The sequence below is a fragment of the Corapipo altera genome, unplaced genomic scaffold (assembly GCF_003945725.1).
Source record: "Corapipo altera isolate COAL_440 unplaced genomic scaffold, ASM394572v1 61305, whole genome shotgun sequence".
NCBI lineage: Eukaryota > Metazoa > Chordata > Aves > Passeriformes > Pipridae > Corapipo > Corapipo altera.
Genome location: NW_020884909.1, coordinates 314,579 through 328,048, shown reverse-complemented (window position 1 = coordinate 328,048; position 13,470 = coordinate 314,579). Strand labels below are relative to the sequence as shown.

General features: G+C 48.0%; 1 protein-coding gene across 1 annotated transcript; it reads right to left on the bottom strand.

Annotated features, from left to right (window-relative positions):
* Positions 1-821: 821 nt before the first annotated feature.
* Positions 822-10,267, bottom strand: TRIM14 (tripartite motif containing 14). Its single transcript, XM_027652985.1, has 6 exons — positions 9,785-10,267; positions 5,480-5,575; positions 4,374-4,607; positions 3,642-3,804; positions 2,580-2,672; positions 822-1,418 (listed from the first exon to the last, which is right to left on the bottom strand). Exons 1-6 carry the CDS (start codon positions 10,265-10,267, stop codon positions 883-885), a joined length of 1,605 nt encoding a protein of 534 aa, XP_027508786.1. The 3' UTR covers positions 822-882.
* Between the last annotated feature and the right edge of the window lie 3,203 nt (positions 10,268-13,470).

Below are 13,470 nucleotides of genomic sequence, written 5' to 3'. Positions count from 1 at the left end.
TTCCAAGACTTTAATTAATGTATTGGGGGAAAAAATATCCATATACAGAAAATTGCGAGCTGTGTCTCCTAGTTTTGTGTGAACAGATGTTTATCCAGCTGCAGTTAAAGAGCCTTTGCAAAGTGGACAGAAAAATAAGCTGAGCATAAATGCCCCACTGACCTAGTGTTTTTATTGCCCCTGTGGGGGCCTTCCAGGCATTTTGGACTCTGTTGCAGGTTGTACACAGCTGTTTCTCACGTTTCCACTTAATAGGGAAGAATAGGGCCATCCAGAAGCCCAATTCAAAGTCCCTGTCACAAGTAAGACCAGTCAGTGGCTATTAAATGTGGCCTCAAAAGCTCCTACTTCAGAAGGGACCTTTCCAAAAGTCCGTGCCAGTCTTTGATTTTTCCAAGATGACATGTAAGTATAAGGTAATTCACTTAGTGCATTTATTATCCAAATCTGACCTTGTCAGCTATAACAATATACAATATATAAACTTGAGCTTGAACCAAACTAAACCCATTACTGTACACAACTGCAGCCTCTCCAAACAGATGAGGGGAGGAAGTTCATAAAAAAATATGTTAATATCCCCATTCCAGTCTGAGCTGTAATATGCTTCTTTCAACTAGACTTTTTCCATTTTGCAAGTTGAAAAAAGTACAAAAATATTATGTATGGCACTTCAGGTGGTACATCAACACCATTTATAAGAGCCAGATCACCTTCCCCCATTGACAGAGACATTAAAAATTACAGTTGGTTTTCTTGAACTTACTGTTACCTTCTAAAAGCATCATAGTTACAACTTTCATACAGAGATTAATTCATGCTAAAGTGGTTTTCACAGAGAAAGCATAAAATAGTAGGCTTTTTTTTTTTTTGCTTCATGCCTTATGGTAATTTGCATATTCTAATGGACCCTTCCCAGAGTCTCAAGGCTGGATATACTGGTTCTGTGAACTTGCAGTGGAAGGTGTGCAAATGAGCCATTCCATCACTAACATTGTAGAATGAAAGGATTCCTGCTTCATAATCCAGAAAAATGCCAATGCGGTCAGGATCATCCTCTACCAAGATGGGGATTCTCTCCCCCTTGTGAAATGCCCAGTATTCCAATTCAAACTTCTTAAGGCACCAAGATGCTCTATTCCAGCCCAGCCGGCAGGTTTCAGAGTCTCCTTTCCTGCCAATGGAAGGGTAGGCTGCGCCAATCCACCAGCCGGCTCCAGCATGAAGCAGGTCAACTTCCCAGTAATGGCTCCCAGAGAGGAATGCATCTTTGCTTAGCACTTGCCATAATTTATCGAATCTCTGGGGACCACAGGGGTAAAATATCCTCCTCCAGCTGCAGCTTACTTCAAGACGGTCATCAGACAATTTCAGTCTTGGGTGAATGCTGTCGTATTCCCAGGTTGGTGATCTTGCATCTGCAGCCAAAGCCATAAACATACTTACTATGTTTATCATGACCCTTGGAAGAAGTCCGAGTTAAAAAACGCCTGTAAAGAAGCCCACAGCTGGCAGTGTCTTAGGACAGAGACAGAGGCAGAAATCCCACTGTCCCAGGGGCAGAGAGGCTGGAAAAGGCAGGGATCACAGCAGGGCACCAATATTGCTGCCTCCACACATATGTAATCTGGGCTATTCACAGTGATGGGGACCTCAGGCACAGCACCAACACTTCTTTACAGGGTTATGGCTCAGAGAATCAGGAAGCCTACAGGTCCAAGGACACTGGGTCTGGAAAGGGCGTTCCAGTCTAAATAAGGCAGGGTACCAACACTGCTGACTGACTCCACACTTTTCAGATCTGGGCCACCCCTTGTGATGGGGACATCAGCTGTAGCACCAAGATTCTCTTAGGGATAGAGTTCAGCGAGTTACAGAGCCTACATGCTCCAAGGATGCTGGGGCTGGAAAATTTATGCCAAGCATATCATGGCAGTGCACCAACATTGCTGCCTCCACACCTTTCTGATCTGGGCCACCAAGGCGATGGGGACCTCAGCCACGGCACCAACCTGCCGTTAGGGTTAAGGTTAGGCTTCAGAGAGCCATGGAACCTACAGCTCCAGAGACAATGGGGCTGGAAAAGGCATGCCAAGGGAATCACGGCAGGGCACCAACACTGGTGCCTCCATAGCTTTCTGGTCTGGGTCACTCATGGTGATGGGATGAAGGGAAGCCGTACGCAGAGTGGCTACAGTCACTCAGCTTGTTCAGCTCGGAGAGGAGACTGCGGGGAGACCTCACTGCAGTCTACAGCTTCCTCATGAGGGGAAGCAGAGAGGTAGGCACTGATCTCCTTTCTGGAGACCAGTGCCAGGACCCGAAGGAGTGGTATGAAGCTGTGCCGGGTGAGGTTTAGGTTTAGGAAAAGGTTCTTCACCCAGAGGGTGGTTGGGCACTGGAACAGGCTCCCCAGGAACTCGTCATAGCCCCAAGGCTGACAAAGTTCAAGAAGTGTTTGGACAACAATCTCAGGCACATGATGTGATTCCTGGGGTTGTCTGTGCAAGGCCAGGACCTCAGTGATCTTTGTGGGTTCCTTCCAACTTGAGATCTGAGGATTCTGTCATCATACTTACGTTTTAAGAAAAGCAACCGATCAACAGGAGTCATGGTTTTCAACACTGTTCCAGGTTCCTTCTTTGCAGTGGCGTTAAGGCTACTGAAAACATCTGGACAGAGATGAAAAGGGACAGTTCAGGGAGTCTGCTAGTTCTTCAACTTCCATTTTCCAACTTCATGGACAAACTCTGTTACTTTTTCTGGGGAAGGGCTACTCACTCTGTAGGCTTTCAGTCTTATGCTCTTTGGATAGCACAGAGATGCTGGACTCCTGTGTTGCCAATGAACTACACAACTGAGCACAACACCAAGTAATCACATCTGATTCCTTAAAAAGCAGCCCCTATCAGACGAGAGCAGTCAGGCAGCTGAAGACAGCTGCAGATGCTAACTACAGAGCACCTCCACGATGCTGTCTAGCAATCCTACACACAATCTGCAGTGGCCTTTCAGATCTGGTCTGACCATTTACCCCAGCACCCTGCTATTTTGTTCTTGGCGATTCTCAGAAAAGGGATTATTAAAAGGTAGCTGGGTGAAATGTGATGGCCAGTGTTGCTCACTCAATGAGCAGCAGGGTTTTTCCATGGTTATGTGGCTTTGTGGTTCTGTGTCCCATTAGAAACTCCTGCCTTAATCATGACAAAGGTCACTTAAAGATTAAATACTAGCTCAAAGACAAAAGTAATTCTAAATAGAACATGATAGCTCACCTTTAGAGTACCAAAAAGCACAGAACTTTTTCTGACTGAGGCAGAAAGATCACTGGGTACATCAATTAGAAAAAGCTTTCAAATTTTACAGGTAGCCAATGTTCAGTGCCAGAGCACTCAGACCCAACAGTAACTGAAAGGAGAGAATAGATATATTGTGCAGGTATGACGGTCTGCAGAGAAGTAAACTGTATTGAAATAAGTGCACAGAACTGGAGGAAAAAAGCATCAGACAAACAAAAGACTGACTGAAGCATTGCTGTTTTCTCCAGCTGATTTGGTAAAAGTCCTGTTCTTACTTGCAAACCACACTTTATTTACAAAGAGAGCAGATGAAAGCAAAATTCAGAGCACTCTCCCAGATACCTTTTTTAAGCCGGGCTTCTAGCGGTTTCTGTAGAATGGACTGAAGAACTCTGAAGAAGTGCTTATAATGGTTAAGTATGTGTTCAAATGAGAGAGGTATTGGATGCCACTGTTCTCTCAGGTGCCTGGATTCCTTCATTTCCTTCTCGATTTCTATGTACTTCTGAGGGCAGAAAGCCAAATTCTCCAATTAGCAGAGACAGTGACATGAAAGGACTCTTCCCTCCCAGCTCCCCCACAAGGCAGAGCAAGGACAGCTCCATCACTAGGTAAACCTATGGCCCATAACAGGCAAGCTTTGCCATGTTCAGACTGCTTATTAGCTCATTAGCCTGCCCATTACTTCTCCTGCCACTGGAGCCAGGGGCCAGCCCAGCAGTCATGGTTTAAAACAGCTCCCAATAGGGCTGCCTTTCCTCAGATCTTCATATGACACTGGACAAGGAAAGACCCGATACAGCATTTGTCTTCAAGATCAAGAGACACATCTCTCTATTCCATATATGCTTAAAATTAACATGGATTTCGTACAGATCTGAAATCAATGCCATGGCAGGAACACCTAACAAAAATCAGGTAACAAACTGGTTCACCAAAACACCAACACAAAGAAAATTAAAAAGCTGTTAGAAATATGCTGCTTATACACAGAAGGATCTACAGAAGAGATTGCTAGAGCAGTTTATCAAGGACTATGAGGGTAAGAGGCAGAACAAGACCATACAATACCACCTCCAGCAACTGAATAGGATCCCTGTCCTGTTGTATTTGTCTGATCCGACACGAGAAGGTCTCTAGGGCTGCAAGGTGTTCTTGACAGGACTCCAACTTCTCAGCATGTGCTCCTAGGGCTTGCTGAGTCTTTTCATCAATGAAGTTTTTTGCCAGACTCTCTTCTTCCCGAAGAAGTAACTGGAGCTCGGTCACTTTTTCTGACAGCTGCCGTTTGATCACATTGGCATGTGCCTATAGATGAAGCAGAAGAGTGTCTCCCCACACTCACCAGACCATAAACATTTCAGATAATTCTCTCAGGCTTTCAACATTGCCTATTGGTTCAATTTTACTGATTTTTCTGCATCTCTTCATTAGCATGTGTCTACCCCTTAAGGGAGGGCAGACAGGATTTACCTGCTGATGTCTGGATGGAAAAGCTTGAGGGAAGATTCTAAGATGCCTATTAATGCAGAGAGTGCTGTTTTCAACTGGAATTTACAGGGTCAGGTACTAAGTGCAACAAGAGGCAGACGTGGTCCTTCAGTACCAAGACTCTGACCTCTTTCAAAGCAAGCTAGAGACAAGGAGCTGCTAAAAAGAGAAAGCCTCCAAAAGAAAGTGACATCAAACCTCTAGAGCTCCCTCCAGCTCTTACTGATACTTCTGTGATAGAGCTGCTTAGAGATGCTTCTTAGGGCAAAAGCCATTTCATGCTCTATAAACGAGGTGCAGTTTAGCACATATTCCCATTCTTAAGACAGAATCAATAGAGCTCTTCTTGTGTTTACTCAAACTCTCAGTAATGCAGCTCAGTGCAATGTAACATACATCAGTGAAGCCAGAATAACATAGGCAGCTCGGGCTATCTGCTATTCCTCTGCACAAAAATTTCAACACTGTTCTTCCAGAGATGTTCAGCTGATCAGGGAATGAGGACCAGGTCTTTGGAGACTCTTTCCCTCTTCTCTCCCTTTGATAGTGTAATATATTGTGATGCACACAAGGAATACACTCTTTTCCTGAGAAGCAGTAGGTGTCTGGGTCTTTGGATAGCTACAGAGAAAACAAAATGTCTCTCCTTGGAATATGACCATCCGGTGGGGAAGGAAACCACACTTTACCTTCACATCATTCACAGCCTGCTCTACACTCCTTCTGTTACCAGCTTCTTGCTCTTTTCTCTCTTCTAGATCCTTCAAGCGCAATGCCATGAGTTCCTATACAGCAATGAAACAAAATAAAACACTGCTTCACAACAAGATCTGTAAAAATCAGAAATCAGTATCCAGCTTGTTTTCCATATAGGGGAGTATATCACCAAAATACTGAGTTTGTGAGGCTTACTGGGGCCAGTACAGTGATGAACCAAAAGGATTTCAACATTTCACCTGGTGGTTATACAGGTAAAATTTGGAGAGGTCTCCAAATTAGTACCACCTTCCTAAGGAACACGGAAACCTATGGTGAAAAATACATTTTCATCTTTAAATGAAAATGTAAAGTGCTGTGCATTTCAAGACTACATGCTAAAGCACTTAGCAGCTAAAGGGCAGCTAACCAAGTACTTTTATTCAGCGAATCAGTGGAAGGCTCCATCTACAGTCAAACTCCAGTGAAAGTTCAGGATGCTTCCCAAAAAGACCAGTGAGATATACCCCACTATCACTTCAGTGATGCTGTAGTCTGAATGCCTACAACAGCAAATATTATCACTTGGCTGGTGATCACACCATCTGTGATACTTGTGGTGTGCCCAGCACATTGTTCATGTTCTGCTACATCCAGCCCCACAGTTTCTCACTCACAGCTCTCTGAAATTGGCTGTCCTCTGTCCAGCAGGCTGCAGTCTTGGTGCACCTGCTGATTCATTTTTGTCATCAGTACCATAAAAGATCCAGGCAATGCTGCCCCATGCTCTCAGTGCACTAGTGTTAAAACAGAGCCTCTCAGTAAATACCAGAAAATGTAGCTCCAGCTGCACCTGTTATCAGTGTCCTGTTCTGCAGCTGGGACCCACACAAGAGGATCTACCTGCCCATGTACCAGCTCACTGCAACATCTCCAGGGCAGCATAGCATTTAAACTCTGAAGGGCTGACAAACTGAGCTTCATGAAGTGTTGCTTCATGGTCAAAATGTTGCATTTCTGACATGTGCCTCCTTAGAAAACACATGCAGTTTTTCATTTGATTACGACAGAGTCAGAAGAAGATGGGCTCCCAGCAAAAGTCAGAAAATCTGCATCTAGAAGGCCCTTGGCAAGCAGGTAAATGTTCTTGCATAGAGCAAGACACCTCAGTTATGCTATCCATTCCAGCCACAGTTTTCCAGTCTTGTTTCTGAAGAACCAGAAGAATTCTGCATTGCTTGAAGATTCAGGAGTTCTACTCGGTATCTGCCTGCTTTAGTTTATTTTGCAGCCTAGACCTCATTCCCTTCATCAAAGACTGACAAAGACCACAGGGCAAAACCCAATCTTCCTTCTCTGCAATTAAAACACAGGGCACTCACTCCCTCACAAAAGTGACCATATGCAAATACTTATGCCAACCCCAAGCATTTCTGGTTAAGCAGTACTTTCTTTACAGAGGTAAATAAAAGAGCTGGTTTTTAGCAATTGACACACTGCCAGGCAACCCATGTCATTCACCCTAAGGATTCAACTCCAAAAACATTCCTTTAGGGATTGCCTGGATGCCTTAAGTCATTCAAGTGAAAACACTGTAAAAGCAAGGATTTCTGAGAGATGAGACTCCTAGCTCCAGTCAGGCTCACAGGACACACACCAAGTGCAAAGAATGCTGATCTTATATCCTGCACTCAGGAGGACGGGGAGAGTCCTTCCAGATGATTTTATACAGCCTTAGATCCAGGGATGAAGCAGCTGATGGACCTCACACAATGGTTCTCATCTCTTCTTAGCACTCACAGCTAGGATTTCCTAAAAGCACGGTGGAACATTCTCTGTGGAAGCAGGGCTGCCTGGCTGATGTCGTACCACAAGGGCTGTACAGAGTAACTGCTCCCAGCAAACGAAATCACGAGCCAAAATACCATCTCTTAGGCTACAACTACTGATAGTTTTCGCCTGAAATCTCTGCAGCCCCAAGCCAGTAGATGTCAGCAGATTCTTCCTAGGGGCAGAGTGTTTCCACGGGAACACAAGTTTCCACACTGCTCAATTCCTAATATGGCACAGAGCTAACTCTTTATCAACAGCACGTGCTCCCCTGTGTCCATCAGACACTCAGGGAACCAGCACAACTCGTAGCTTCGTACGCTTTACCTTGGCTTAAACCAGGTTGCCACAGCACAACACCTGCATCCACATGCTGCCCTGGTGTCATGAAGGGAATGCGAACACTGTAGTGAGTTCCCAGCTTCAAAAGGGATACTTTGGATGAAAGCACACCAGCAGGCAGGAAGAGTGCTCTGCATTGCTCAGACATCTTCAGTGGTTTTACCCCCATGCTGCTGTTTACTCGCAGCTTAGTGCACTGCCCTCTACCCTTGTAATGCTCTCTAACATTAAGTGCAGTAAAATGCCAGAGGAGTTTAGCATGACCTGTGTATCTGCTCAAATCTGTGTGAACTTCCAAGCAGGAAGTTCTGCAGGAGCTGTTTTTTCCTACTGTTTTCTGTAGGAAACCTCTTAGTAACATTGCTCCAAAATACCACAGAAGGAGAGGGAAAGAGTTCTCTGAAATTACAGACAGAACAAACAAAAAAAAAGGGCAAAAAAAAGCACAAACGTACCTCAAACCTCTGTGTTACAACTTTTTAAGCCTCCCAAGCTTAGCATCACAGCATGCAGGCCTCAGCAAGCCCCCTGGTAGGCTCTCCAGAGTGAAACAAAGCACAAGCAAGAAGTATTGGGCAAGCCTGAAAAGCCTCCTGGGGATATTCGATAGACTGCTACAGTGGGGTGGAGAAAAAAAGCTTAGGGAAGAACCGCCAGTCTGATTGTTAATTTTCCTCACAGGAGCTCGTGTGGCACTGTGTTTCAGATGTGACTATACTGTGAGTGCACAAAAGGCTGCGAGGGGATGCAAGCAGGCAGATGACCAGTACTAACCAAAGAGATGTTCCATGCCATATAATGACATGCTCTGAAATAAAACTGGAAGGGAGGGGTGGTTAGGTGTGTTATCCATATTTTGGTAGGGAAGTGTCTAGGTGTTGGTCTACACACGGGAGGTGGTGAGTGACCACCTTTGCATCTCTTTTCTTCTGTTCCATTTCTCTTTTCCTTCACTTATCCTTCACATATTTAACTATTTTTATGCCATGAATTTTCTTGGTTTTAGCCTTCATTTCCTCTTCCCCTGTCTCTCTTGCTCCCAGTGGGCAAGGGAGGGGAGTAAGCAGGCAGCTGTGTTGTGCTTAGCTGCCTACTGGTTAACCCACAACCACCCCTGCTCCCCATCCCCCAGGATTATCAGAGAACAGGTACTGTGTGTGGGTAGTCACTGTGGTCTAGTAAGCTACAGTGGTGGGGGGAAATGATAAACAGAAATGGCCTTTCCCCTTCCCCTGTGGCATCTATGTTTCTGTCAAAGGTGCTTCCAGTCTAGCAATAAAAACAAGTTCCCCAGGGCACCCAAGTTCCACTGATTCCACACACAAGGTCTGCAAAGAAAATACTCAGACACGAAGCCAAAGTCAGAGGATAAAATGGTGCTGCATGTGACCTAACAGTCAATCTCACTTCCTCTTCCCTTGATTTATACACCTGTTACGTGGGTACTGGGTGCGACTGGTTAACTCTTTCCCTCCCGTGCTGCAGTGGCAGCAGCCTGACCCCTGTCCATAAGGGATTTACAAAGCACTTGTCGAAGTAAGGGAAGTACAGAAACTTTGTTATGCTAGCCAGCACAGCCTACAAAACCGATGTGACAACAAACCCTGAGCTCCACAAGCTGTTCATAAGGCAAGCAAAGAAAGGCTAAAAGCTGAAGATACTTGGCCTACTGCTGTTGCACTGCGCTGATACTCACAGTTGCCACCACCTCAACCCCGGCAAAAGAAATCCCAGCTGCACAAGCACCAGAAACGAAGGGGAAATCGGCACGACATTACAACCAAATCGGGAAGGTCCCTGCTCCCGCTGCCGGCTGACAGCCCTGTCCACCCGCCCCGCAGGCGCTGCCCGCGCTGCAACCCGGCCCTCCGCAAACCTGTCCGCTGCAACCCTGCCCTCCGCAACCCTGCCCTCCGCAAACCTGCCCTCTGCACCCCTGCCCTCCGCAACCCTGCCCTCCTCAAACCTGTCCGCTGCAACCCTGCCCGCTGCAAACCTCCTCGTTGCAACCCTGCCCTTCGCAAACCTGTCCGCTGCAACCTTCCCTGCTGCACCCCTGCCCTCCACAACCCTGCCCGCTGCACCCCTGCCCTCCGCAAACCTCCCCGCTGCCACCCTGCCCTCACCTGCGTGCGGCGGACGGCCTGGGGCAGGAGGCAGGCTCGGTGCCCGCGGTGCGCGCCCAGCGCCGGGCACAGGGCGCACACGCAGCGCCCGCAGTCCTCGCAGAACAGCTCCAGAGGCCGCCCCGCGTGGGCACCGCACACCCGCGACCCCGGGCCCCCGGCCCACGGGCCCCCGGCCCACGGGCCCCCCTGCGCCATCGCGGCCGCGGGGGGGTGGAGGGTGCGGAGCGGCCGCCGCTGTCCCGCCGCGCCTCTCGCCCTCCGAAGGGGGCCGGCCCGCGTCCCTCCCCGCCGCGGGATCGATCCGCGATGTGTCCGCGGGTGCCGAGCAGTCAGTGCCCGCAGGACCTGCCCGTGGGAGCGGCAGAGGCGGTGCCGCGGGACCTTGCCTCCGTCCGGTGCCCGCGTTGGAAAATCGACTGTTCTGTGGGGTTTCGAGGGGGGATGGGAGTCAGTGTTACAGCCGAGCAAAACAGTTATCATAGAATCATAGAATCGTAGAATCATAGAATAGATTGGGTTGGAAAAGACCTCTAAGATCATCAAGTCCAACCCCTGATCCAACTCCAATTACTATATCATGGCACTAAGGGCCACATCCAATCTCTTTTTAAAAACCTCCAGAGATGGTGAATCCACCACCTCTCTGGGTAGGCCGTTCCAATGCCTGATAACCCTCTCTGTAAAGAATTTCTTATCTGATACAAAAATGGAAAACAAATAGTCACCAGGACTTCCCCCCCCCCCCCCCCACCTTCTATTTCTCAATCACAATTGTGTGCTCCGTAATGTCTCATTTATAGAAATCGAACTGAAGTGCTCAGCCTCATATTCCCAATCTAGTCCCATAAGGCAGCTGTAGACAGCACCAAGTTCTCCAATGGAGGCTGAACAAAGTCCAGTTCCTTCCATGTCTTTTTGGAAATGTTAAGCTTCAGCTCCATTGCTGTCTTGGTGCCTTCTGCAGGAGGGTTTGCTTAATGGACTCAACGTGAGTCTTGACTAGGGGAATGTGTGTTAAGTAAATTTTCCTGTCTGACCATTCAGGAGCACTCTGGCAGTCACACTCCCACCACCAGAGACTGTCACTGCTGGGACCAAAGTCCCTTCACAGTGAGTGACTCCCTACACACACCACTCTCACGCAGTCAGACAAGGTTTCCTTACAGGATCAATCCTGGATTTCCCATTGCAGAGCCTCAGATCTCTGGATCCCTAAAGCGGCTTATTCCTGGTGCAGTAACACAGTAAGAGTTTGAGCAGATGTCTTGGAGGAGGGACCCTGAACAAATATCTGGGGGTTTATACCCTCACAGTCTGAGCGTGCAACAGTCTGGGATCTTTGTGCTGAGTCCTTGGCTCCTGCTATGTCTGAGTGTCTGGTCACCTTGCTGGCACCACAGGTCCCTGTGCCATTTGTTGTGCAAAGGGTCAGTGCCAGTTCCTGGACTCTTGCCTGGGGCTCCAACTCAGAGCTCAGCCCGCAGCTGCACACCGAGCTACCTGCACTGAATGCATTCCTCAGAAGTCCTCCCTTTGTTTTGATTGACCACACTTGCTAATATGTTAGAAGGGAAAAATAAAAATTTCACAACATTTTTCCACTGCCCTTACATACAGCATTACTACAAATAACAGAATTAAGGCTAACAAGATTGTCATAGGGCAGAAATTGTTATCAAGACAACATCACGAAAGATTGCAGAAAGTCTGTTATTGACAAATTGGTTAATCATTCACTACATGCTTGGTGTGAGACTGGTGGATTCAGTTTCCCTAACTCAAAATTTTAACAGCAGAATAAGAACACAGTAAAGCAGTATATGCTCCCTCCCATTTAGGTTCATATTTGGATTTCTGTGAGAACATCTTGATTAACACTTCGTGCCCAGGTTGTATATCATGTACTTGTATATCAGACCGGGCTGGGCTAATGCACATAATAGGAACAGAGAGTGAACTACTTCTTATGGTGTCTTGTGCATTCTCCAGAGACATGTTTTGTCTGTGTACCAATTGCCTCACAAAGAAGTCGTAGGAGATGGGCTGTTCACCTTGAAGACCTGCTGTGGATATGGACACAGCCCGGTGCAGACTGACACCCCCTCCCCCACGTGGCCATGGGCTGGTGAGAGCTCGTGGGGTGCTGTCAGAGCTGTCCTCAGGGCTCCTGACAGCTTCTCTGCGATGTTTTATGTCACCACACTGGGCGCCCCACGGCACCCGTCTCTGCCACCCTGGATTCAGGAGTCTGAGCCCAGCTCCTGACTCTGGAATGGCACTTGCCTGTCTCTTTATAACCTACTGACCCACGTTCAGCTGCTGCTGATGGTGCACTGGGCAGCAATTACATCATGTCTGCACCTGCTGTGGGCCTTTGCCACACTTCATTCCCCTCACACAGCCCCCGGTTTGCAGCAATTCTAAGTCAGCTGCTGGATGTTGGCTGAGGCTGGGTACCAGCCCAGTCCCGTGGAATCTCACCAAGGCCAGCTGTGGCTGCTCCTGTCACAGGAGCCCTCTGGACTCCAGTGCTGGATGCAGACCAAAAGGGCAGGGAGCAGAGTGGGGAGGGGGGGTGGTGAGCAGCAACAGTGCCTGACGCAGGCTGGGGCGACCCATGGGAATGGCCCAGTGTGTTCAGAATCACTGCCTGGCCCAGCTTCATGCCCCAGCCCTTAGAGCCAGTCCTTATCCCCAGGTCATGGGTAGAGCCAGTCCTTATCCCCAGGTCCCATCAGCTATTCCAAGGTGCAAGTATTTACAGTTCAGTTTCTCCCAGTTTTGCACAACCTCACCCAAAGGCATCTCCTTTTCCATGCCGGATTAATTTTCCATCATTTCAAATGGTAAGAGGGGCTCCAAATCCCCTGTGTCATACAAGAGACTTGAGCTTTCATCAGCACCTTGCATCTTACAAGGGACTCTTTATCTCCCCTATCTGGTCCTTACACTGGTCAGGCTGTGCATCCATACTCAACCCCCCGCCAGTAATTTCACCATATCTGTGCAAAATGCTGCACCAACAGCAACAGGGGGACACAAATCCGCCCTTATGATTTATACAGAATCTGCTCAGGGAATTTTAACATTCACCCTTTGGCTCTTTTCTGCGATAGTGACCCCAGGTGAACTCACCCAAGTGTCCTTGGATATTTGGGGAAGGGAGGCTTCAAAGGTGGTGGCCTGGGGTTCCATCTGGGTTACCAAACTGTTAGGGAAACTTCCCTGTCTGACCATTCAGGAGCACTCTGGCAGTCACACGCCCACCACAAAAGACTGTCACTGCTGGGACCGAAGCCCCTTCACAGCAGGTGGCTCCAGTGAGCTCTTGGCTGACCCAGACTGACTCCAGGTTTCCCATAGCACCCTCCCAGACCTCTGGTTGCTTTAAGTAATTTAGTCATTGTGCAGCAACAAAGTAACAGCTACAGCTTGAGCTGGTTGTCTGAGGAGGGTTCCAGAACAAAGGATTACCAGGCTTTTATACACTCATAGTCTATGTGCACCCAAGTCTGGGGTCTTCCTGCTGAGTTATCATCTCCTGTGGTCTCTCACAGTGGCTGGGCCGCAGGTCCCTGTGCCCTTTGTTGTGTAAAGGGTCAGCACCAGTTCCTGACCTCTTGCCTCAGGCTCCCACCCAGAGCTCAACCTTTAGGTTACACTGCAGCTGCACACCAAGTTAC

Excerpts from the sequence above, each read along its gene's own strand:
- TRIM14 (XM_027652985.1), bottom strand. The coding sequence starts at position 10,267 with ATGATAACTGTTTTGCTCGGCTGTAACACTGACTCCCATCCCCCCTCG. Across the intron at positions 4,608-5,479 it reads AGGCTGTGAATGATGTGAAG|GCACATGCCAATGTGATCAA; the intron begins GTAAAGTGTGGT and ends CTTCATCTATAG. Across the intron at positions 2,673-3,641 it reads AGAAGCCCGGCTTAAAAAAG|ATGTTTTCAGTAGCCTTAAC; the intron begins GTATCTGGGAGA and ends ATCTCTGTCCAG.